Source organism: Pleurodeles waltl, chromosome 4_1, assembly GCF_031143425.1.
Source record: "Pleurodeles waltl isolate 20211129_DDA chromosome 4_1, aPleWal1.hap1.20221129, whole genome shotgun sequence".
In the NCBI taxonomy this organism is placed as follows: Eukaryota; Metazoa; Chordata; class Amphibia; order Caudata; family Salamandridae; genus Pleurodeles; species Pleurodeles waltl.
Window position 1 is genome coordinate 642,712,952 of NC_090442.1, and position 27,170 is coordinate 642,740,121.

At 41.5% G+C, this 27,170-nt stretch overlaps 1 protein-coding gene across 1 annotated transcript in view; it reads right to left on the reverse strand.

Moving 5' to 3' along the window:
* The window catches only part of SLC38A1 (solute carrier family 38 member 1), a 412,157-nt gene that overhangs the window by 298,498 nt on the left and 86,489 nt on the right, over positions 1-27,170 (reverse strand). Inside the window, exon 4 of the mRNA XM_069229085.1 lies at positions 20,864-20,979. Coding sequence (XP_069085186.1) covers positions 20,864-20,979 — 116 coding nt within the window. The remainder of the gene's footprint in view (positions 1-20,863; positions 20,980-27,170) is intronic.

A 27,170-nucleotide genomic window follows, 5' to 3' on the forward strand; every position in this document is an offset into this window, starting at 1 on the left:
GAGTGAAAAAAGCACAAAGTCGTGCCTTGAAGCCAGGCAACACCTCACAACTAGGGGCTCACAATGGAGCTTTGGGTAGAAATGCTTGTGCCCCATAGGGACGGACGAACCAACCAATAGTAAATGAAAGAGGAGGGCAATGCTAATCTGTCAATCACGGCAATGATGCTTGCTTTAGAATGAGCCATGCAGCTGGTGCAAAAACGAATTTGCTTTGAAAAACATTAGAATTAATAAAGAAGGAAATTGTCTAGGACAGTGGTGTTCAAGCTTCCCAACGCCACGCATCCCATGCAAAAAAATCCTTCCCCCACAAGAATGACACATATATATTTTCACAATTATCAAATTCTCAGGTCTAAGCATTGCAGCTATGTTTAGTTGGCCCTTTTGAAAATGCAATAAAATACACGATTGCCAACAAGCAATAGGCAGCCTTATCTCCGTAACACGTATATGTATCCATTGTGTATTTCTTTATCAGAAATGTGGAGGCGGGGCTAGAAGGGTTATTTTGAATCCCCTTCATTTAAACACTTAATCCCAGCCATGGCAAGAGTGACAGCAGATGTTACTGATGCCACATTACAGAGTGACTCGCTGCCACTGTTTTTTTCACTAAAAACACAGCATGATTGTAGTGCTTGTGGAATTCTCAGCAGGCAACACATACCGAGAATTCCACGATCTAGAATGCTTGGTGGGGCTCGAGTGCGAGTTGGGAAAAATGTTAGGAATTGATGGGAGAGGTGGAGGTTGGTGAGGGAGCTTTCGTGTCTTCGTGCCAACTGTGTGGATCAACAAAACCCAGAACTGAACACTGCTTCCGTGTGGACTCTTCATCAAGGATCTTAACATTGGCAACAAGCACCTACCTCCTTCTCCACACTACGGGAGCACAAAGATTCGTAAGTGATGAACCCGTGTTTTGGAAACGGCGAGCTTACAAAAAAAAAATAAGGTACTAGACAATTTGCCAGCGTACTTTTAAGTGACTTTAGTTTTATTTATTTGGAAAAGTACCTTCACTCGTCTGAGCCTGTCAGCCGTCGCGCGCCTCAGCCAGCTCATCACACTCGTATAATCAAGTGCTATGCGCGCGCCACATCTGGCAAGTCGCGTGCATTCTAATCCGAGTGCAGGCACGCGTCACAACTGTCAACATGCCTTCAACGTGCCTATTTCCTGCTGAAAACTGCAGTTCGGCGTTAAACAACCCCCACTGCCCATACAAGCATACGTTAGGCGATGTGGCAGCCATCTTTAATGTAGAAAATATTGCAAGATGTGCGTGTTACATTATATACTTATTATTTTGTCAGACACAAGTTAAAAAAAGAACTAAAGGATTTGAAAAGACAGTAACTATTAAGTATTCAAATATTATGGACACATTATAATTACAATATTGGAACTGTTTTGTCAGTCATTCTTGAAAGTATTATATGCATTATTTTAAGGAGTATTTTCTTGATAAGAAAATTTACATGGCTACTAATACACTCCGTTCCTCGCCCAACCTGGTAACCCAACTATTCCTTGGGAAGAATGGACTGATATTTTTGAAGATTATTTCGTGGCACTCGATGGTCAGGATTTAAGGGCACCAAGGAAAAAAACATCCTTCTCAGCACATTGGGCCAGGAGAGTCAACGCATATTTAAATTCTTACCTCCAATTTTGGAGCAGGATGGGCAACAGGCAGCGGATGTGTACAAGGAAGCAAGGAAAAGATTGGAAAAAAGATTCTCATAGGAAATTAATATAGTAATGGCGAGACACAAATTGTATACACAACCACAAAGATCAGAAGAAAGCATTGATGAGTTTGTTACAAGTTTGAGGGAACTATCTACTAAATGTCAGTTTGGTGTGATGACAGAAGAGTTAATACATGACCAATTAGTAGTACAATGTTGTAGCAAAAAGATGCAGATGAGGTTATGGGCAGCGAAAAACCCTACATTAAAAGATTCCATCAATATAGCAAAAATAGTAGAACAATCTGAGTACTGCATGAAGGAAATGGAAAAAAAAAGACAAAATGTACAATGACGATTCTGATACAAATTGTATTGCTAGGGAGAGTAATGATGTATTAGCAAGCACAAAAGATGTACGTGCATCCTAAAATGGTAACAAAAATGTGTACATTGATATGAAAAAAACTTAGTAAAATGTGTACTAGGTGTGGGAGCAAGTTTCACAATACAGAATCGAAGACATGTTTTGCTTTGGGTAAAGAATGTATGAAGTGTGGTAAAGGGGGCATTTTGTGCGCATGTGTAAGACCAGCAACAAACCTAGGTTGGGTGTCATCCATGAAGAATATATGGCGTTGTAAGAAGAAGTGGACAGGGCTCTGTCAGTAGTAAATAATTGTGATGGAAAAAATAATGTATCCAGGCCACCCAGACCACCGGCAAACTTTATAGTGCGTGGGAGGAGTGTTCAATTGTTGATCGACTTTGGTTCTTTATATACAATTGTACCCCAGAACATGTTTGCGAAAGAATGGCCTAAGGTATGCCTCTTACTGAAAGATATTAATCCAGGTGGATATCAAGGTGAAAAAATAAATAAAATGAGGTTTATGTTGGTGAAAATAACATTTGGGAAAAGACAAATTGAGGGTAAGGTTTACGTCGCCACTAATGGTCCACCAATCTTGGGATGGCACCATCAATATGATTTACACATTAAAATAGATCTGATAGCAGACGATAGGGTTATGATGCTACAAGACATCACTCTAGATGAAATCTTAGAAGAGAATAAAGAAGTCTTTGCTAACAAGTTAGGAGAACTCAAAGGGTATGTACACAGAATTGTAGTAAAGAAGGATGCGGTCCCAGTACAGCATAAGTTGAGGAGGGTTCCCATTAAGGCAAGGAAAGAGGTAAAAAAATGATTTCTGATATGGTACAAGAAGGTATTATTGAACAGATTGAAACCTCAAGTTGGATTTCTCCAGTAGTTATTACGAGCAAATCAGACGGCTCTTTGAGATTTTGTGTTGACCTTAGATCACCCAACCAAAGTATTGAGGTGGATAATCATCCGTTGCCGAACATTAACAAACTAATCCTACTACTAGGAGGGGGGAAAGTACTTTTCCAAGTTAGACCTTAGAAGTGTGTATCACTAAGTAAAGTTGCTTGAAGAGTCAAAAGAACTAATGGCATTCATCACAATGGATGGGGTATTTCAATTCACTAGGATGCCATTTGGTTTGGCCGCTGCTACGGGTGTGTTTCAGAGGATGATGGTTGATGTATTTGAAGGAGTGGATAACGTAATTTATTTTCAGGATGACATTCTAATTTTGGGGACACTTTGGAGAAACACAACAAAGTATTGAAGTGTGCGTTGGAGAAGATCAAACGAGCAGGACTTACGTTAAAGAGAGAAAAGTGTACATTTTTAGTTAAAGAAATTGAGTACTTGGGGTATACTTTGTCAGAAAAAGGAGTTAAACCAAAAAGGAGTCTACTGGACGCAATTGAGAAAGTTCCATCTCCACAAGACAAGGAGTAACTCAGATCATTTTTGGGACTTATTATTACTCTAAGTTCATAAAGAACTTTGCTGATAAAACTGAAAACATAAGGAAGCTTTTACGCAAAGGTCAAAAATTTCAATGGGAAGAAGAACAGGAGACTGCGCTCCAGAACATAAAAAAAGAAATGTGTGAGGCAAAAGTATTAGTGCAGTTCAATGTTGATGCAAGAACCATTGTTACTGTGGATGCGAGTGCAATTGGTTTGGGAGCTGTTTTGTCACAAGTTCGTAACAAAAAAGGAAGAGACCGTAGCATTTGCCTCATGATCGCTAACTAAATCAGAACAAAATTACTCGGTAATTGAGAGAGAGACACTGGCTGCCTCATAGGGCCTTGAATATTTCAGAACTTATATTTGGGGATGGGAAATAATACTCCATATTGATCATAAGCCATTGCTGAGGGTGTTGTCACTAGGGGGAGCTAGTCACCACGACTAGCGAGGTTAGCAGCGAGGTTAGAAGAACACCAATTTATGATTGAATACATTCCGGGATGATGTAATATCCAGGCAGATTGTTTATCTTGTTTGCCTCTGAATTGGCAGGAGGTAGATGAACAACGTGTATGAAAATATGAAAATGAAGGTGCAGTAGCGAGTGTTGAGGATGTAATTGAATGTGCCATGGAGACATGGAGAATGATAACACAAGGAAGGAAGTGGTTAAAATGATCTGGGAAGGAGAGAGGAGATAAAGTACATTGAATGTTCAGGCTCGACCATACTTAAAAGTTCTGAAGGAATTGTCTCTTATTACAAAAGACATTGTGGTGAGGGGTGATAGATTTGTTTCTCCAGTGGGCGTTAGATTCAAACTATTCAAATTGGCCCATGAGGGTCACTTAGGCCAAACATTAACTAATAGAAGACTGAAAGAAAATGTTTTGTGGCCAGGAGTTGATAGTGATGTGGATAACTGGGTGGAAAGGTGTGTTGATTGTAAGGAGAGTGAAAAAATGTTGAAGGAAGGAAAACGGAACATAATGGGAAAAATACCAGATCCTGGTATGGCATGGCATACGTTATGCATGGATTTCATTGGGCCATTGAATGGAGTTGCATGGTACATGAGGTATGCGTTAGTAATGGTTGATGTTAATTCGAAGTTGTTGGCAGTGAAGTTCATGAAGGAGGTCACCACTAGAAGCACCATTAGGGTAATGCAAGAAATATTTCATGAGGAGGGATGTCCGGTGAAACTTATCACGGACAATGAAATACAATTGGTGTCCAATGAAATGGAAGAATTTCTTAGACAATGTGGGATTTGCCATACCCGTACCACATTGTACAATCCACAGACTAATGGTATTGTTGAGAGGGATAATCGTATGGTGAAAGGAGTTATTCAAATGGCGTTAAGAGGTGGCAAAAATGTACGCACTATGGTAAGTGATTTAGCATGGGCTTATCGTACTACTATGAACAGTGAGACGGGCAAAATACTGTTTGAGGAAATGAGAGGCAGGAGGGCACGCACAAAAATTAACCCACCTTGGATTTCATCAGTATTAGAAGGAGGAAGTTTAGTTAAAAGGATGGTAGGAACACCTGCTTTGAACTGGAAGAGGAACATGAGGGGAGATTTGGTAAAAATAAAATCAGGATGTATAGGAAGAGGTATTACGAAATTCCATGGACCATACTTAGTTAAAGACGCAAATGAGTTCCATGTGGTTTTGGAAAATGGAGAATGGTGGAACAAGAGGAGAGTAGCCTTATATAGCAGAGGCGACAAAGAGAGGGAAAGGAGAGGAAAATCTGAAGAGTATAGTAGCTTTTTACTTATGAGTGATGAAGATCTATTGTCTAATGGAGAGGTTGGTAAAGAGGGGTTCATTCCGACACAGTCGGGTGTTCATGAGGCCTAGGAACCAAGGATTGGTCTGGGAATTGATGCTCCTAAAGCCAATGCAAAGGATATCCAAACAAGAAGTGTTGGCCCAAGAAGTCGTAAACCCCCAGAGTATTTATGTGATTATACTATGTAAAGTCTGTTCTCTAAAATGTTTGTATATTTGTAATGTAACTTATGAATCTTGTTATATGGATTTTTCTTTTTTTTTTTGTTGTAAAGGAGGTGTGTTGGAAATGGCCCTTTTTGCAGGGTTATCCCCAAACTTTTTGCCTTCTTCCTCCTATTTTTTTAGGTCTGTTTTTGCTGATTCATTGTCTCTGCGCACTTTACCACTGCTAATCAGTGCTAAAGTGCAAGTGCTCACTATAGAAATTGTGCTGTTGATTGGTTTATCCATGATTGGCACATTTGATTTACTAGAGGTGCCCAGGGCTTGTAAAGCATATGCTACTAGTGGGCCTGCAGCACTGGTTATGCCACCCACATTAGTAGCCCTGTAAACATGTTTAGGGTCTCTGAACTCACAATTTAAAAATACATCTTTTAGTGAAGTTGGTTTTTAAATTGTCTGTTTGAAAATGCCATTTTTAGAAAGTAGGCATTTTCTTGCTCATACCATTCTGTGACTCAGCCTGTTTGTGGATTGTCTGTCAGGGTCAGTTTGACAGTTGGGCTGTTCACACCTCTCCTCTAGACAGTGACACAAAGCGGGCTTGTGTGTAGCCTGCATATCTTGATTAGCCATCTGTGCTGGAGGGGAGGAGTGGTCACTCACACCTGAAAGGACTGTGCCTGCCCTCACACAATGCCGTCTCCGACCCCCTGGTGAGTGTCTGGGGCCTGGCCTGGACAAGGAAGGATCATGCAAACACTTGAGACTTTGCTTTGAAGTTTGCCAACTTCAATGGCAGAACTGGGCATAAGAAGAAGACCCAAAACGCCAGACTTTTAGAATCTTTCTGGAATCAAGAGGAACCTCTGCCCAGGAGAAGAGCTGAAGGAGGAGTATTGTCCCATTGCTGTGTTGCTTTGCTGGACTGGCCTGCAGTTGCTGCTTCTGCCTGAAAAGAGTGCAAAGGGTGAACTTTGCTGTGTGTCCTGCTTGAGAAAATTCTCCAAGGGCTTGGAGTAGAGCTTGCCTCCTGTTAGAAGTCCCAGGGACACCAATGACTTCAGTTTCCTCAACCTGCAGCACTGGGAACTGTATGTTTTGTGCTGTTCAAGAGGAGAAACCACCGCAACGCCGGCAATGACGCCGCTGGCCTGCACCGTGACTTGCCGATGCCACACGGAGTCGCATTGCTCCACTTTGCACCGCAACCCTGGTCTCACCGACGCCGTCATCAGATGACTTCACCGAGCTACTGCTCGCACAGCGACCTGTGGGCCCCGTACTATGGCATCGCCTGCTCACACCGCAGCCTGGGCATCCCCGACGACGATGCTCCTGCTGACACCGGCGCCGCTGTCTGCACCGTGGCCTGTGGACACCGCTCGTGAGGTACACGAAGCACCGTTCCATCCGCACCGCAGCCCCGGTCTACCGACGCCAGCCTGTCGTCACCAGGCATCCTGTCTGCACCGTGGCCTGTGGACACCACTCGTGAGGGTCACGAAGCACCATCCCGTCCCGCCCCGCTGGCTTGGGCCTTCCGACGACAGCGCTTCAGCTGCCTGCACCGTGACCTGTGGACACCGCACATCGCAACGCCCCGCTTCACACCGCAGCCCTGGTCTCACCGACACCATTGGACGCCGTCACCGAGCCGCTGCCTGCACCATGACCTGTGGGCACCGCACGTCGCATCGTCCTGCTTTGCATCGCAGCCCCGACGCCATCCACGCCAGCGCACCTGACTTTATCAGCCTTGAGTTCGATCTGCAACGTATGTGACCTCAAGGGTCCGACGACTCCTGCACCGACTCCGGAACCGACACTGCTACGTCAGTGACGCCGCTCTCCGGAGCTCACCGCGATGATCACGACGCCCTGCAAATCCAAGGTACTGTTTATGGGTCTTCCCGGTCGGCCTGAACTGTTGGTTTTGTTGATCATGACGCCGTGATAGCCCCAGGTGGAGCTATCGACTTCAAGGAACTGTAGTTTTGAGTAAATCTTGCATAATTCATAATTTTCTTACTGTATGTTGGATTTCTATTGTATTTGGTCTTGTCTTAAATAGATAAATATTGGCTTTTTTACTAAAACTGGTGTGGTGTCCGTTTGTAGTGTTTTCACTTATTTCTGTGTGTTATGTGCAAATGCTTTACACAATACTTCTGAGATAAGCCTTACTGCTAGTGTCAAGCTACCAAGGGGGTGAGCAGGGGTTATCTGAGCGGGTATCTCCCTTATCCTGACTAGAGGGAGGGTCCCTACTTGGACAGGGTGCAAACCGGCTGCCAACTAGAGACCCCATTTCTAACAAGGTGGATATGTAGTGCTTGTGGAATTCTCGGCATGTGACACATACTGAGAATTCCACGATCTAGAATGCTTGGTGGGGCTCGAGGGCGAGTTGGGAAAAACATTAGGAATTGATGGGACAGCTGGAGGTTGGTGAGGGAGCTTTCTTGACTTCGTGCCAACCGCGTGGATCAATAAAACCCAGAACTAAACACCACTTCCGTGTGGACTCTTCATCAAGGATCTTAACAATGATGCTCACCTTGTGCCAAGTGCGTGATGCCCTCCCAAAGATCACTTCTGGCCCCGAGGGGTGCACCCCCTTCTATGTGACAATAACATTGGAAAAAATGTTCAGATCTTTAAAGATAAGTTTGGAGTTTCTCACAAAGATTTTATTAGAACATAAGTGGCATATTATTAAGTACTTTAAATTACATTTTAGGTGAGTGTCATTAAAAACTGGGTGAGGTTAAAATTGAGAGGCACATATTATTTGCTACTGGTACGAGTTACAATGCATTGTCAAAGTAAATACACATTGTTTTTTCCCAGAGCAGGGACTATGCAGCATAAAGCCTGGAAGAATGAGGACTCCTGTTCCTTCCCTTGTGACAGCCCTGCCCTGGAGAGTTTAAAAACTTATCTCCACAAGGTTATTATCTCAGTATTGCCCATATACCACTCTTCATATGAGTTCCCAACACTAGGGCCCAATGTAAAACGTGATTTTGCAGTTGAAAAAGACGAATTTCGCCTTTTGCCACTGAAAAAAGGCCTATTCCAAAGTACCGTACCTATTTTGCGAGCAGGCATGCAAATACAGACTCGCAAAATAGGGATAGTGACTTGCAATTAGGAAAGGGTGTTCCAAGGGTGTCCCTTCCAAATTGTGAGTCGCAGAGGAATGTATGAATGTTTTGTGACCACAATTGCGGTCGCACAACAATCGTAGTTACCACCAAATGTGAGCAACTGGTAAATCTGCAAATGTAAAGTAGCTTGGAAACCTGCATTGATTTTAATCAAAGGAGTCACTTGAAGCTTTCTGATGACAAAGATATTTTCTTTTAGAGAGGTACTGTAAGAGTCTTCCAAGGTGAGCTGTGGAGTGTGTGGTTTTATTGGACTGTTATAAAAAATGTTAATACTAGGTATAAACTGTGTATTATTCAAATCTGTATTTTAGGACGACTTTTTATTTATTTAACCAAAATGTATTTGCGCATGTTGTAGCAGCCTCTAGTATGATGTGTGTAATGCATGTTTGAATTGAGGACATACACATTCACACTTCTTTCAGGGACCTCGGTACCTCATAGTACTAACAAGCATTGGCAAAGCCAATAAGTTTTAGCCATGTTACACACCAGAGTGGCTGCTGTCAGCATGGCTAAAAGTTAGTGGCATAGTGGTGTAGAGTAGGTTAGAGTGGCATAGTAGCAGCGGCGTAGAGCACAGTGGGGCAGAGTAGAGTACAGTGGGGTACAGTGCAGTTGTTTAGAGTGCACTGGCGTAGAGTGCAGTGGTTTAGAGTGCAGTGGCATGGAATGGTGTGGGACAGAGTAGAGTGGCATAGAGTCAGTGGAGTAGAGTGGCATACACTGGAGTGGCAGAGAACATAGAGTGGTGCAGTGGCATAGAGAGCAGAGTAGACTCGTGTGGCATAGAGTGCAGTGGCATAGAGTGGTGCAAAGGGGAGTAGTATAGAGTGGTGCAATACAGAGTAGAGTATAGTGCTGTAGAGTGCTGTGGCATAGAGTGGAGTGATGCAGAGTAGAGTGGCATAGAGTGTAGTGGCATAGAGTGCAGTGACGTAGAATGCAGTAGTACAGAGTAGAGTGGTATAGGGTACAGTGGCAGAGAGTGCAATGTTGCAGAGTAGAGTGTCAGTGCAGGGGTGTAGAGTGGCACAGAGAGCAGTGGCGTAGAGTACAGTGGTGCAGAGTAGAGGGCAGTGGCGTACAGTGCAGTTTAGAGTGCACTGGCGTAGAGTGCAGTGGCATAGAGTGGCATGGGGCAGAGTAGAGTGGCAGAGTGCAGTGGAGTAGAGTGGCATACAATAGAGTGGCAGAGAGTGCAGTAGTACAGAGTGGTGCAGTGGCATAGAGTGCATGGTAGACTCGCGTGGCATAGAGTGCTGTGGCGTAGACTGGTGAAGAGTGGAGTGTAGAGTTGTTCAGTGCAGAGTAGAGTATATTGCTGTAGAGTGCAGTGGTATAGAGTGCTGTGGCATAGAATGCAGTAGTACAGAGTAGAGTTGTGTAGAGTACAGTGGCGGAGAGTGCAATGTTGCAGAGTAGAGTGTCAGTGCAGTGGTGTAGAGTGGCACAGAGAGCAGTGGCGTAGAGTACAGTGATGCAGAGTAGAGGGCAGTGGCGTACAGTGCGGTTTGGAGTGCATTGGCGTAGAGCGCAGTGGCATAGAGTGGCATGGGGCAGAGTAGAGCGGCATAGAGTGCAGTGGAGTAGAGTGCCATACAGTAGAGTAGCAGAGAGTACAGTAGTGCAGAGTGGTGCAGTGGCATACAGTGCATAGTAGACTCACATGGCATAGAGTGCTGTGGTGTAGACTGGTGAAGAGTGGAGTGTAGAGTGGTGCAGTGCAGAGTAGAGTATAGTGCTGTAGAGTGCAATGGCATACAGTGTAGTGGCACTGAATGCAGTAATACAGAGTATAGTGGTGTAGAGTATAGTGGCAGAGAGTGCAATGTTGCAGAGTAGAGTGTCAGTGCATCGGTGTAGAGTGGCATAGAGTGGTACAGAGAGCAGTGGCGTAGAGTGCAGTGGTGCAGAGTGAAGGGCAATGGTGTGCAGTGCAGTTGTTTAGAGTGCATTGCCTTGGAGTGCAGTGGCACAGAGTGGCATGGGCAGAGTAGAGTGGCATAGAGTGAAGTGGAGCAGAGTGGCACACAATAGAGTGGCAGAAAGTGCAGTAGGTTAGAGTGGTGCAGTGGCATAGAGTGCAGAGTAGACTTGAGTGGCATAGTGTGCAGTGGCATAGAGTGGTACAGAGTGGAGTAGTGTAGCATGGTACAGTGCAGAGCAGAGTATATTGCTGTAAAGTTCAGTGATGCAGAGTGGAGTTATGCAGATTAGAGTGGTATAGAGTGCAGTGGAATAGTGTGTATTGGGGCAGAGTGCAGTAGTACAGAGTGGAGTTGTGTAGAGTATAGTGGCAGCCAGTGCAGTGTTGCAGAGTAGAATGTCAGAGTGCTGTGGTGTATAGTGCAGTTGTTTAGAGTGCATTAGCATAGAGTGCACTGAAGTCGAGTGCAGTGGTTTAGAGTGCAGTGGTGTAGAATAGATTGTTTCAGAGTAGAGTGCAGTGGCATAGAGTGGAGAGGTGTAGGGTAGAGTGCAGTGGCATGGAAGGAGGAGTACTGTCCCATTGCTGTGTTGCTTTGCTGGACTGGCCTGCAGTTGATGGCATTGATGTAGAGTGTTGGGGAATAGAGTTGAGTGTTACAGAGTAAAGTGCACTAGCATAGAGTGTATTAGCATAGGGTGCAGTGGCGTACAGTGTAGTGTTGCAGAGTGGCATGGAGTGGAGTTGTGCAGACTAGATTGGTGCTGCCTGGACTGGAGTGGTATAGTGGCAGAGGCGCAGAGCGCAGTGGTGTACAGAGGTGCAAAGTGCATTAGCACAGAGTAGCGTGGTACAGAGTAGAGTAGAGAGGCAAAGTCTGAAGTAGCATAGAGTGCAGTGACATAGGGTGGAGTGGTTCAGAGTAGATTAGAGTGCAGTGTCCCACAGTGCAGTGGCATGGAGTGGTGTAAATTGGAGTGATGCAGAGTAGGGTGCAGTGGTGTGGAGTGGTGCAGAGCAGAGTGGAGTGGAGTATGCATGGTGTGGTAACACACTGCCATTACAAACAACATGTTTTTGATTGAAATAACCATTACATTGCACAGATATACTGTTTTTCGAATAAACCTATACAGTACACAGATGATGATGTGTGGAAATTGCATCACCTAATGCAATGATTTGTTTCAATCATATAAAGGTGTTTGTTTCCAGCACAGTTCTTAATTAACAAAAATGGGATTAATTTGTACTCCTGATTTTGATATATTCTAAAGTTTATTTAAATGTTGTCATGCGATAGAAAAAACTCTTCCCTAACCCTAGTATCCAGCAAGATTGTAGCATAAATCCTCTCACTTTGAAGTCAGAGAAAGAAAAGTAAACACTACGTTCTCACCAAAGACAAAGCCTGACATGTACCTTGTTCTTTGAATGCATAGCAAATATGCTCAATTTTTTTCTAGGTTGAAAGTACATGGGTGGTTCCGATATTTTTGTTCAATTTGTTTAAACTTGAATAAGTTTAATTACCTTAATGTTTCCCAAACTGTTTGCCAGGGGATTTAAAATGTTCAGAAACATAATCAAAATGTTGTTGTTACTTTCTCTTAAAGAAAGATTGGGTAGATTTGGGTAGGGGTGATGGCCTTGACACAGTGCTGAAGGCCATTACTTTACTACTGAACAAGACACCTGTAATGTGACACCTGAATGTAGCATACCAGGAGGCAATCACAAAAAGACCACAGTGAATAAATAGTGCTATGTTAAAAAGGAGTAAATAAATGCACTGATAACATAATGGGGTATGACCTCTCTTGGGTGTGTCTGTAAAATTGACGTTTGTTCTTGAATGTTTCGTCCCGAATTTTGACCCTTCTTCCTGAGTTTTGACCCTTTGTCCTGAATAATTTTTTACAGTCCTGTCCAGAATTAGCCTCAAAGCCAGGTGGTCACCCTATCCCACGCATGCAAATAACAAGGGGGTGCGGTATTGTGTGAATAAGTAAAACCCCTTCAGAGACCATATTGCCTTGTATCCTATTTTGATGTCATACACTGAACATCCAATTCATTTTATGAGCTGGAATATGTCAATATACCCTTGTAAACACATGAAGTTACAAATTAAGCAATGCGATTGCAACACCTCAATAAAAATATCTTGCACACATCCGCCCAAGCTCCTTCCTCTTGCAATTTTGCAATTGCTTGGTATACTGTACAACCAGAACACTGATAAGTGACACCTGCTGCTATAATAAAAAGTTTTACATTATGTGTACACTCTAATCAGTGGTAAGCCCGTGTCAATCTTGCGGTGTAACATTTGTTTTTTCAGTTGGCCATATGGAAAGTTCGGAAGTGACTAACGCGTGATTGTAATTAGCATATTATATGACACAGTGTTCACTATCCTTGGAATGTGTAATATAGAGAACATTAACGGCAAACAAAGTACCAGATAAAAGCTGAATAGAAACATAAGTAGGTCTTTCCACGAAAAATATTTACTTCATCTCTGAGCAGCAGCTAGACACACTTAATGCCATTGCCTGTGAAATGTTCTCATTTTTGTTTCCAGAGAGATGTATTCTTTGGTCTCTTCTTTTTAAAAGGGAATTGTATTGAAAAATACTTCCAATTATATAGGGCTTGAGACCCCTCATGAGGTGCTGATGTGAATGTGCTAGGAAGAAAATAGTGTATGTGATGTAGCAAACAAGGGTAGTGATTTGATGTGTAACAGGACCAGAGGTGCACTCTTATCACGATTTGTTGCAGCACCAATGCCTGAATTTGAAGGCACTTGAAGTGAAAGATAGGACGTTCAGGCATTAGATGCTATGTATGGACCATAGAAAGTGTGTCCATATAGTGTGGCCCATCTCAGAAGTGTTTTGGTGTGGTACAAGTATGGTAGAGATACCTCAACCAGTGTCGCAAGAAGCATGGGAGTAGTAGAACTATGTAAGAAAAGATGTGACTGTCCAGACAGGCGGATACTTACTAGTTTTTGATTGGTCTGTATTTTACAGTTTAGACCACATTGAATATGGCCATAGGAAGTGCTCAGTTGTGAAGGATGGTACCTGTGGGTTGCAATCTTGCATTAACTACAGTATTTTCCCTTGAGTCCACATGATAGTGTTGCGTATGTGGAATAAAAAGAATGATGGTCGGATGATGGTGCACAGGTGGACCCACTAAAGATCCATGGAAAGATATCACAGGGATGTTAGGACATGTGCAGATCTGTAGAGTGATGTGAAGATGGGGGAGCATGTGTGTATCCATAGAGAGTAGGGTCAGATGGTGGTGAATGTGTGTATCCATAGAATGGTGGTTACGGGTAATAGTATGGATTAGAGGTGGAGTGTGGGATGCATGTGTGAATCCAGGAAATATTGTGGGTAGGATGCTGGTCTATGTATAGCTCCAGAGATTAGCGGTGGTGAGGTGAGGGTGTATGTATTATTCAGAGAGAACGGCACTAGGATGGATCCATAACTTGTTGCTTATCGCTGGAGGGTCAGGGGTGCTGGTGCGGAGTGATCAAATAGTGGTTGTGGCATGATGGTGAATGAGTGGAACAATACTATGTAGTGGTGGAATAATGATGCAACTGTGGATCCTTAGTATGTAGATGTTGTGGTACGTGTGTTGATTGACACATAGAGAGAGGCGTTGGTATGTTGGTGGTGCATGTGTAAATTTAGAGAGAGTGGTGATGCATGTAGGAAATAGAAAAGGATGGTGACAATGAAATAATGGTGTCTGTAAGGATACATAGAGATTGATGATGCAAGAATGGATCACTCAATAAAAATGTGGGAGGTAGGGCATTTTTGACTGCATATAGTGGAATTACAGCAAGTGATGGAGCATGCACGAATTAAAATCAATAACTGTGTGTGTGCTGATATAGTGGGGTGGTTAAATGATGGTGCATAACTGGATTCAGAGAGCAGTGCTTCTGGGTTTTGAATGAATGTATCGATCAATAAAAAATAGTAATCATAAGATGGTGTTGCATGTATGAATGAATTGAGAGTGGTTGTGAGATAGCAGAACGTTTGTGGAACGATAGGTAATGATTCAATACAGAGAGGGTGGTGCTCAGATTATGGTGTATAAGTTGATCCACAGAGATCAGATGTGGTTGTAGGGGGAGTGCATCTGGGAATCGATAAAGTGGAGGCCAGTTGGTATAGCTAATGTAAGTAGTGAGACAGAGGTGCATCTCTGGAGGCATAGAGGGTGTTGCTGCATGTGTGGTTCAAGTAGAATGGTACTATGGTAGTAGTGTGTGTAGGACTCTATTGGTACTGGTGAAATAATGGTGCACGTGTGGATTCAGAGTGCATGGTCATGGAATGATGGAAATTGAGTGGATCCATGTTAAGAAGAAGTGGGAGGAATATGGTGCAGTATTGATCCAAATAGTAAATGAATAATATTGACAAATACCCCAAAGGTTTGGAGTCATCAGATGGTAAATTAATGATTCATTTGTATATCTCAGTTCAACAGAAAACCCAGGCATCGTTTAGGGAAGAGTATGGGTAACAATCCCCATGCATTCCATTCATCCTATTTTGTGTTGATGACCCTTTCTAACTGTTACTATGTCGGCCACTTGGAGTTGAGGAATCATCCTATCTGCGTGAGATGGTAACGTGAGTTAGCCAAAGTGGGATGAAAGGAGACTTAGTAAGGCTATTGGACTATCACGAGGGTACAAAGATGAGATCGAAGTCTGTAATTTTACTTGCACTACAGTCCTATGATTGTTGTATTCTTTGGATTTGAAAGCAGTATTAAGTACCTAACCTATTACCCTGTTCTCTAGTGTTTCAGTGACATGAAGGTAGCATTGGTGGCCCACCATTTCGAACAAAAAATGTCTTTTGACCTTGATTGTATTCAGAAGGGTTGAAGGGCACTTCAGACTGTCAGTGCTGGGGCCAACATTCATAACGCAGAAATTCTCACGAGGTGGTGAACGTATTTTAGGCATTCTTTCATCAATTGGCAGAGGCACTGGGCAATCTTAGTAAGCAGCTGTCTCAACATATTGTTGCATTTAGAACTCAATTCATTGTACTACAGACATGAAAGAACCTGTGGAGTATACCCAGAGAAGCATTTTACTCGTTCTTCCCAATAAATAATAAAAAACACAAATCTTTATGACTTTCCAGTAGAATGTATTTAAATGTATTTGGTAGTTTCACAACATCACAATCTCCACCAGTAGCTTGCAAAACAGACGTGTACTACAAATCCTCAGGAGTAGGTAAGTGTATGATTGACTTGGGTCATAACTCGGTCATACAAGCATGTTTTAGAAAAAAGACATGCACTTCGACCATTTCAATTAGCTACACAGGTGACACAAGGGACCATCCTCGGCTGTTATCTACACATGGACACACTTCGGCTGGTCTGCTAATCTTGATGCTATTGCTGTGTAGGTCATTGTAGGCATAAGACAAGGATCCTGAAATAAGACTATAAACCACAGTTGTCCTCCCATACTTAAGGAGAACTTCAACACCACAATGGCGTGTTACAAATGCAAACAACATACGATAACATTGAGGGTTGTAAATCCCTAACTGGGAAATTCTTGCTGCATAAATTGAAAATAAAAAGTAAAACATCACTTCAAAGCACCATGGCCGCCGTGAGGGCGAGAGTTATTGGCTCCCTCCGTGAATGTCTAGAAAGGAACGCAGCTGGGATGAAAGGCAAACCGAAATGGGAGGAGGAGCCATCACACGCTGTAACAGGAGGAAGCGTGACTTAGTGTGATGGCCAACAAAAATGTTCACTTAGTGAAACCGCCTGGGAGGGAACTCGGCACACAAAGGCGGGACATTTCACAAAATGCACCAATAAAAATAAAGCAATTAAGACAAGCACAACAAAGAATGAATAGCAGTAGTTGGCGTGGTTAAAAGCTAATAGAGAGATTACAACAGGCCAGAGCACGTGTGTGCTCGACCCTAAAAAGCTTAGGTGTGTTGTCATTGCACTCATCTTTACTAGCCCATTACATTTAGACCTGCTGTTTTATTTACACTGTACTTAACTCAACAATAATTTAATATTCAAATTAATTACTTTATGATTTATTGGCCTCATCCATCTAAAGTGGGAATATTCAAGTAATATTTATATACAATTCGTAGAAATAAAAAATACTGTGAACTCTCCACTAATAGGGAACGGAGTCAGGAAGGAATTTACATAAAAGACTAACCCAGTAGTACTACTTCCCATTTTTATAAATGTTCTCGTCAATCGATTCCTGTATGGCAGAATATTCAACCAACTTTGCTCATCTAACTTCTTTTTAGACATAAAGACAGTTACTAAACAGGACAACAATAAGAGCTTCCCCCACAAAAGCTACACAGGGCATTCACAGCGGAAAACGTTCTAAGCATTATCTTATCATTATTAAATCAGAACAAAGAATTGTGTTACAGCCGTCTAAGGAAGGATGCCAGATGGCTTACGGCAATTAATTTCTCTCAGTGAAAATCGACAAAGCAGAAAAGGCATTTACCTGAAAAATAAAGCAATTCCACAAAGTACATCAAACAGAAGCGCAAGACAGGGACAACGTGGTGTCTAAAATAATTAGATTTGCTAATGTGCTTGTAACTGACAATGACATACATGGGAAAAAGGAAGCACTTTCTTGTACTACAGCAAAACTACGGACATGTAAATATGCTACTTTCCTCCTTATGTTATTTGTTTTAAATATATAATTTCCTCAGACATCATCAGACTGTCCTGTCTTTTCAGAAATCATTGCTGGGACTTATAGTGTCATCTATTTCATTCCAATTATTTTATATTATATAATGGCAATTGTCTAACTCACATAGAAAAAGTGAAACTACGAGTACTAGAAAGCGAACTGCTCTTGGGTGAAAAGTCAGGACTGGCTTGGGGTATCCCACGTTTTGCATAAGGCAAACCAGCGCTCTATCTATATTTATCGTTATATGTACTGTGGTGAATTTGAGCACATATCAATGTGTGGATATGTTTTCAAGATTTTAATTAAAACATACTGCTTCTGTGCATAGTCATTTTTTTAAATAAAAGCCACATAAAATCATTTGTTCCTACAACTGGAATTTCAGGCCGTCTGCACTTGTCCCCGCACTGCCTGCAGCCAGCACCTGCCACGCTGCTCCTCTAGAAGGACACAGAACGATTTTACCACAGGTAATCCTTGTATCACATAATCCATGAGCATGCTTTTAGCTCTCAATTCATCTATTTTTCCTCACTCATTTTCATCTCGTATTGTGCGGCTCAAATCTTCCTTTGCCAGTCCCAGTCCCAGTGGCTCCATCCATAAAACTACTTCTCACACTTCCACTGTAACTCAGAAAAAGACTTCTTCCTCTGGCCCCCATTTAATGTTCGTTGGATCCTAAAACATGCAAACGAAATTTCGGATCTATTACCGAGCTCTAAGCTGGGTATTTTAGCTGTCACCAAAGTTTGGACTTCAGACACGTCTGGCACTAATTGCTTTTTGACTTGCGCTTCTGACTCTACTGCTTTTCGTGTCCTTGGGCCAGGCAGATCTGGGAGCGAACTAGTGGTGATTGCTCACAATCAAATTATCATCACACCTTTTCCCCTTGACCCTTTTAAGTGTGCCAAACTATTAGTTTTTTTAAATTAAAATCCATAATGCAATTAATATTTAGATTCTTCTGCTATAGACCTCCATCATATTGTAGCAATTTCGCAAATGCTGTCACATATTTTCTAACCCTGTTGAGGATCAGCCACTGTCATTTGCTCACATTGCAAACTTTATTCTGCTGTCCGAAATACCACACAATAACCTATTCAGTAATTTTACTCCTACACTGTTGATCTAATATTTGCCCCTACTTCTTCAATTGTGTGTCACCCTCAATTCCCCCTCTCCTCGACTGATCACGGACTTATTCCTTTTTCTTTTATCCCCCAACCCGTTTCTACAAATTTAACATATTTGCCTCCCTTCCAAGCCATGTCCTTAGTGAAGTCATCTTACCCTTCAGGAGGATGTTACATCTCTTGGAAGAATTTGACACTTTGGACCATTACTGGGCCATCTTCAGGTAGTAAGACTGGGTGCTGCCTAAGGTAAAATTCTATTTAAATTCTATTCTCATTAGACGATTCAACTTCTCGAAGTACACTCAAATTTAAACTACATGACCCACATAATTGAATGGATGTCTTGGAATTCCCTCAAAATCAATGTAGACAAAACTGAGATCATTCTGATCCCTTCACAGAGATCTCTTGATCTGGTCTCTCTCAACCTTTGGTCACTGTACCCGGGTGCCCCTGCACATCCCAGTTATAACAGTATGTAACTCAGGATTCCATTTTGACCATGATTTGTCTTTCACTACAAAAGTGAATGAGCTATTTTCCACTTTTTTTTTTTAGAATTCGAAGAAAGATTCTCCCTACCTCTCTAAAAATGACTATCCTCCTATTCTCCACTCTACCATACTCAGAAGATTCCTAATGCTTTTCATGATGCTCTTGAATGCATCATCGAGCGCCTCCAACAAGTACAAAACATGGCAGCAAGAATTAATTGCCTTGTCTATTCCTAAATAATTTTCAGCATCTTAGCTACTCAATGCCCTCCACTGTCTCGCCATGAAAAAACCCATTGTGTTTAAATCTCTTTGACTAGTTTTCAAAGCCACTAAAATTCATGCCTCTCTACCACCACATAAAATTTAACCAGTATAGGCCATTTAGGAGCCTGAGGTTTGCCTCAGCCAGACTCCTTGCTGTTCCTCTACACCAGAGGTCTTCAAACTGGGGGGCGGGCCCCCCCTGGGGGGCCTCAAGTGATCCCAGGGGGGGGCGCCAAACTCTGGCCAAAATAAATATTATACAGATAACATGCCTTTGTTTTAAGCAGAAGCATGTTATTGCAGTTTTAAAAAGGTAACAGTACTTAACTGCAATGTTTAAATAGGCTTAGACCTATTTAAACATTGCCATCTTTCTAAAATAATTGTGAAAAATTCTGAGGGGGGCCCAATGATTTTTATTTTTCAACTGGGGGGGGGCGCAGCATTAAAAAGTTTGAAGACCACTGCTCTACACTGTTCTAGAACAGAAGGTGTCTCTGCGGCTCACCTTTGGAATTCTCTCTCTTCTCATCTTCAGTCACAAACACTTTTACTTTTTTTGTAAATTGTTGCAAACCTGGCTATAAACCAGGTAAACTAAGTTTCTTCTCAGTGCCCCTTCTCTGTCACTCATAGCACCAGCATACCATCCATGGTAATCGTGCGCTTTACAAAACCCAAACTAAATAAATTCATAAATAAACGCATACATACGTACACAGCTAAAGTAAAGCAGCAGGGTACAGTATGGTGAGCATTCAGCCTTTCCAGCCTTTCCAGATACTTCATTCAGCCTTTCCAGATACTTATAGGTGAGTTGTGTGTTTTTTGTCTGGAAAACGACAGTGCTTTCGCTGTCGTGATGCTAGCTATGCTCTTTCTTTACAATACAACTGAGTAATAAACAGTAAGCATGTGATTTCACAGATATGTAAGGAGGTATTTGAGATTCTGAATATCAGCATTATTGTTTATGTATGGATGTGATTACTTGTTTTTCATAACATAACAAAAAATATATGAGCTCTACGCATTTACAGTTTTGTCTTTCCACCTGCTGAGTTCATGGTGGTAAAGGTCCTTAGAACTTTAAGCCTCCATGACCAAAGCTCTCAAGTTTCCCTGATCTATGCATGAGCAGCTCGCCCACTGCAGAAGTTTTCTTTGCATAATGGGTCTTGTAGTCTTGGTTGTAAAGGGTTGAAAAGGTATTCTGCGAGAAGTCCCAGAATGCAAAGCTAAAATCTAGACAGTATTAGTTACTCACATAAGGCACCTGGGAAACTTGAAGACTCTGCAAAGTCCCCAAAATAGTTATCAGCAACTTTCACATCCTCCCTCCACTCGAGCATTGACTTAGGACTACTTTGGTAAATAACTCTTCCAAATAACTTTGAGAAGAAAGTAGCACATGACATTCTGCTGTTTTCTCTCAGCTTTTTGACTCAGGAGCCACAGTAACAATGTCAACATAACAAACATTATTGCTTGGGATCTATATTAAACACACAATAAATAAGTACATAGAACTACTTACACAAAGAGTATGATTCCAGTGTTAGCCAAAGCAAAGGCCAGGCCCAGGATTCCACTGCCCATGATTGCATTGCTTAAGTTAAAGATGGACATTCCCATGGAGGTCGTTCCTGGAATCTGATGAAAATAATATGATTGATCAAAGTTTGCCTCCAGTATAAAGATTCAAATAACAATATTTGTCACTTGGACGGAAGAGTTTCAATAGCATAAAGTGTGGAAATCAATTAGCATGAAAATATACATCCTACAAAAACAAAAATAGTCAAAGAACCAGGGGCACTTCACTGCAAGCATCATAGTAAGTGAGAGGCTCAAAGAAGAACAAAAAGATGAACAATAGCCACCTTGCTTGCACCGAAAATTACCGGGCCGAAAATACATGCTCAGATACATCTTCAACCTTTTCATTTCACACAGGTTGTGGTTCAATTTAAGTGTAGCTGCTGCTCGATTTCTGATAATCTATTATTCAATTTCATATTAACGTCTGCGTGATTCTTGACTTTTTACTGCTCATTTTTTAACTAGCTGCTTCCTGATTCTGGACTAGCTGCTGATTTATCCAGGACTAATTGCTTCTCAAATCGAAACTAATTCTTGCTTGATTTCAAACTAACCTCCTGCTTAATTCTGGAGTTGTAGCTGCTTGACAACTCTAGACTAGCAGCTACTCATTTTGAGGGACTTACTGTTACTTGATTTTAGAATAGCTGTTGCCCAGTACTGTACTAGCTGTAGCTCAATTTCAGCTTAGGGTTGGTTAATTCTACACTAGCTGCTGGTTGAGCCTGACGTAGTTGCTGCTCGAATCTGGAACAATTATTGCTGGGTACTAGAGTAGATATGGCTTTGTTTAGAGATTGGTGTGAATCAATTATTAACTAGCTGTAGCTCAGATCCGGACATGTGGCTGCTTGGTTTCATACTCCCTACAATGCAATTTCAGACTAGACACTGCTTTGTTCTTGACTAGATGTCACTTGTTTCTGGATTAGTAGTGATCAATCTGTTTCTTTCACTATTTGACTATTGACTAGATGCTCCCCAATTTTAGATTAGCTGCATGAAATTTTATGTCAAGACCAGAAGCTTCATATTATGCTTCACCTTCTCATAGCAGCCAATGGAAAAATATGTATTAAAAGAGGAAACAGAAACCTTTTACAAAAACTAACATTCCCATTATGCCATTGGAAGAGAATTACTGAATGACATAACAGTGTTCCAAACCCAGTTATATAATCAAGGCATAGTCTTAGTCCTTCCTTTTTCTTACTGCTCCAGGAGTCAGATATGTGGTGTTCTTTACTGTTTGTTTATTATTGCCAAATATTTGTCTTTAACAGTTAATTAATGGACAGCCTCTGTTTGACCTCAATTTCTTAAACCATGCTAATTCTTCTGTTTGGGTTACTCTATCCCTCACAGTTTACTAAGCAACATTTTTCTAGTCAAAAGAAAATCAAAAAGCTATGCTGAGTCATATATCTGAAACATTTAAATTCTTTTGTCATCATCCCTTCAAAACAGAAACTATCGAACATCTCAGGGACTAGCTCAAAAAAGGGGGATTGGTTGACACAATTAGACCTCAAAGACACTTATCTAACAATACCCATTCATCCTTCATACAGAAAATATCTTCAATTTAAAGGGTTAGATATCATGTATCAGTTCACATCTCTTCTCTTTGGTCTTTCGTCAGTTCCTTGGTGTTTCACCAAGTTACTGAAACAAGTATTATCCAACCTCAGATCAGGGAATACATATTATAATTTATTTAGATGACATCTTGCAATTGGTTGAGGACAAAACAAAAGCACTGTCTTATCTCCAATCAACAATAACCGTTCTAGAAAATTTAGGATTTGAAAAGTCTACTCTATATCCTGTCCAGTCCTTGGAATGCCTAGATTTTCTGGTAAACTCCAAATTTTGTACACTTCAGTTACCAGATTCAAAAGTGTGGCTAATAAGAAATAACTCTTGCTTTCTTATCACTCTCTCAAATCTCCCTTCCTCAGCTAGTCAGAATTGTAGGTCTTGTCTCATCATCAATCTAAGCTGTTTTCCCATGACCTCTCCAATAAAAGTCTAGGCAAAGACAAAAAATGTGACACTTGAACAAAGGCCTGTTATTCAGAACTAATTCCGCTAGATCTTGAGACCAACGAAGAAGCCTTCTGATAGTTAGAACATCAAAAAGCAGGGAATATGAAAACAATTTTTCATTCTGTCCAGACCTTCTTTTAGAGTCAGATGTAAGCACATCTGGTTGGGGGGCTTGATGCGGAGAGACTTGACTGGTAGAGCATGGTCCACAAGAAAGTCAGTTCTGCATTTTATCTACTTAGAGTTTCTTGCAGGCTTCTTTGCTGTTCAGGTATTTACAAAGAATCATATAAGATGCTCAGTTCATTCTCGTGCAGAGAATTTCATTACAGTCTAACACATAAATAGGGTGTATGACTAAACCACGCATGCTAGAACCACACATGGCTGAACAACACAGTTAGAACCACAAACACGTCTTTACCACGCATGCCTTTACCACGCATGTCTTTACAATGAATTTCGCTATAAAAGCATGCCTAGTAAAGGTATATGTGCTAATCACATGTGTAGTTCAGCCATACAACCCTCCCCCTTAAGTTAAATATCTACCCTGACCCCCCCCCCCGCCCAGAGGCTTAAACCTACCTCCCTAAAAACCTCTCCCAAACCAAGGCCTAAGCCCCTTCCTGTCCTAAGCCTAAACCCTTCCCACCTGCAAACAAAAAGAACAGCACCCTCTACCCCCAAAATGCCCTAGGAAAAAAAAAACTATCCTGAACCCTGCACCCGCCCTGAGTCCTAAAACCTTCCCCCAAACAAAAAGTAAAATAACCCAGCCACCCCCTATCCACTTTAAGCCCTAAACCATTTCCCCACCCCGAAAACCTTAACCCCTCTTAAAACTGGACCCAGACCCTCCCTGCCCTGAGACCTAAAGCCTTCCCCCACCTCTAAAAATCAAAGCACCCTGACCCCACCCCATGCGCCCTGAGGCCCAAAACTGCACTCCAAAACTACCTCTCCCTCCACCCTCAGCCCTTGTTTCTTCAGCTGGAGATCAAATTCGTTAGCAAAAGTGACAATCCTTTTCCCTAACTCTGGACCAGAGGACTTCTTTGTGCCTTTCCACCTTTTTTCATCATACTTAGAGTCTGATGAAAGTCAGAAGAGAAAAAATATCTATAGTAATCATAACCCCATTTTATTCCTGGACCTTCTCAGATGTCCGTAGATATTCCTCATCTCCTCCCAACCATCTATACCAACATCACAATCTTATTATCTTCGGTACTTTTGCAACACTCTGTTAAACTCATCATTCTGCATGGGCCCCAGGAAGAATTAAAGTTTATAAATCAGCTTGGTCTCACTGGTGTATGAAATCAACGCCAATCCTTTTTCTTCTGATACTGCCACAACAGCCAATTTCCTGTATTCATCAGACAGTTCAGGTAAATACTATAGAACTATAAGTACCAATAGATCAGTCATATCAATGCAACATAACTATAACAACAATAAACCTGTCATAGAGCATCCTATCAATTGCAGATTACTCTGTGGGATTAGCGTGAGTATTCTACCTTTGCCTAAATATTATTTTCTTCAGCATGTAAATATTATTTTACAATATTTCTTGAAATGGCTGGACAGTGATTCCTTGTTGCTCAAAAAAACATTCTGCTAAACTTACCAAGTTGTAATGCTTAATATCTTGAAAAGAATTTCAGATACAAGAGGTTTGGACCTATCAGCGACACAATATACTTGTTCTGGAGTCTCTTCTCCTGCTCAAGGGGAACTACAGCTTTTTCAACTTCAGTATAGTATCCTTCCTTTCTGTTTCATCCACAGCTCTGCGTAGTATGTTGTCTGAAGGAATATGAGGATCGAACAGGCACATTAAGATATTCTTCTGTATCTCTATTAATCTCTTCTTTAAACCTCATGCTCCAGTTTAATCTGCCATTTTAGCTGAATGGGTCAAATGGATAATGACCCAAACTGGCATTGACATTTCCTATTTTGGTGCCCATTCTTCTAGAGGTGGATGGCATCAAAAGGTTTTTTTGTTGGTGCTATATTAGTGAACGTTTTGAATGTGGCTGATTGGTCTTCATCTTCAATTTTCAAAGCATTTTACCATAAGCCTATTACTCATGTTTATTTACCTGTAATTGATTTTCTTTGAAAAATCATAATTTGAAGCCTCCGGTCTTGACATAAAATGTGGATTGTCCAAGTAATCATGATGGAAAGTCCAAATTTATTTAAGACAGGTGCAACAATTATCCCACTGATTATTTTTAAAAGTCTCTCTTCATTTTATAATTAACATAATACTTCATAAGTAATTCGTGATTCATATATTGCATGAAAACTTCTACAAACCCTCCTTTATTTAAATTACCATCTGTAATGATTCTTTTTTCTCTATTTTTTCTTTTACACAATCTACAGTTCCTCAGTCGGGACAGTGATATCTTGGAAATCAATCACTGGATACTTTTCTTCTTCAGGATTGGAGTGTTTATGTACTTTGTCTCCTTTCCTCTCTTTTTACAACTTTAAATGGACTATATTCACTTCAAGAAAGAGGAAGGACTAAGACTATGCCTTTATTTTATTATTGTGTTTGGAACATTGTTAAGTCATTCTGTAGTTCTCTTCCCATGCACCATGGGAACATTTCGTGTTTGTCAAATATTTTTGTTTACTCCTTTAATACATTGTCTTTTTTACAAGATTGAGTGAGACATAAGTCAGGAAAGTGAAGCATAACATTTGCCTCCGTGTCTTTAATAAAATTAGGACTTTCCATCATGATTACTTGGAAAATTCATATTGTGCAATAGCTTGTGCTTTACTTTGGACTAGCTGACTGTGGCGTGCTGTTGCTTAATTTTGAAGTTGCTGTTACGTGATTTTGGACTAGCTGCTCTTCTTTTTCAGATTAGTTGTTACTCTGTATTACTGACCAGCTACTGGTTGGCTTCAGAATAGCAGCCACTTCATTTCCAATATGCTGCTGCTCAGTTTTATACATGTTTCTGCTCTATTCTGGAATGACTACTACTGAATAACAGACACACTCCTGCTCGATCCTGCACAATCTGATGGTTGATTCCAAGGTAATTGCCTCTAAATTCTGACTTCTCTTGAGCTCAATTCTAGACTTGTAGTTGTGTGGTTTTGGACTAACTGCTGCTTGATTTTGGGCGAGCCACAGCTCGAGTTTTCATCAGCTGCTGTTTGATTCTGATTGGCTGCTTTTCAATTTAGGGCCAGCTGTTGTTCAGTTTTCGACTCACTGATGACTGTTTCTGGACTTCTTGTTACTCATGGCTTGACTAACAACATCTCAATCATGGATACGTGCAGTCCAGTTTGAACCAGCTGCTATTCAGTTTCAGTCTTAGCCATGGTATATTCTGGAGTTCCCACTGCTTGATTTTGGAAAAGCTGATGATTCATCTTGGACTAGGTGTTGGTCAGTTCTGAACTTTGATCCTGCTTGAATTAACAACAGCTGCTGCTTACTTCCGGACTAGCTGCTATTGAATTCCAGACTAGGCACTGATTATGTGCTGGTTTTTGCTTGATTCGAGACTTATTGTTTTAAATTGTAGACTGTATGCGTCTTTTCTGGACAATCTGCACCTTTTAGTCTACATTCAGAAGAGCTTGAGCAAGCGGCTGCCTTGCTTTACGCTATCTGCCGTTCAATTCTAAACTGTATGCACCTGAATCATGGCCTTGACACAATTCTAGTGTAGCCTATATGCCAAATTATTTTTGGAGAGGCTGCTGTCTGCTTTTGGACTTGAAGCATGCACACTGTCAAGGCGGGCTGGGAACTAGAAGCAGCCTGGGAACATTTTATCAGACTAGGCTCCCCGTACTGCATGTAGCAAGCGAGTGCAATGAGAAAGTTGGACCACTGCATGTAGGGCTTGTGGTGCTTTTCTGACAAAGAAAATTTTTGAAAGTGATTGGAAACACAGTAGGTTTTACAACACATTTTTTATTATCAAACCTTGTCTAATCATTAGATGGATGGTTGGATGACTGGATTGAAGGATGGATTAATGGGGATTAGGGGCAGGGATTCATAGCTCAACAACTGAATAGGTGGATGGTGAGGGTTGGGCGGATGAAATAATTCAAGAATGGATGACAATAACCAAAGAATTTTAGCAATGTGAAAAAATTGTCTCAATGCAGGGTTGTTGCTCTGGTTTTCATTTTAG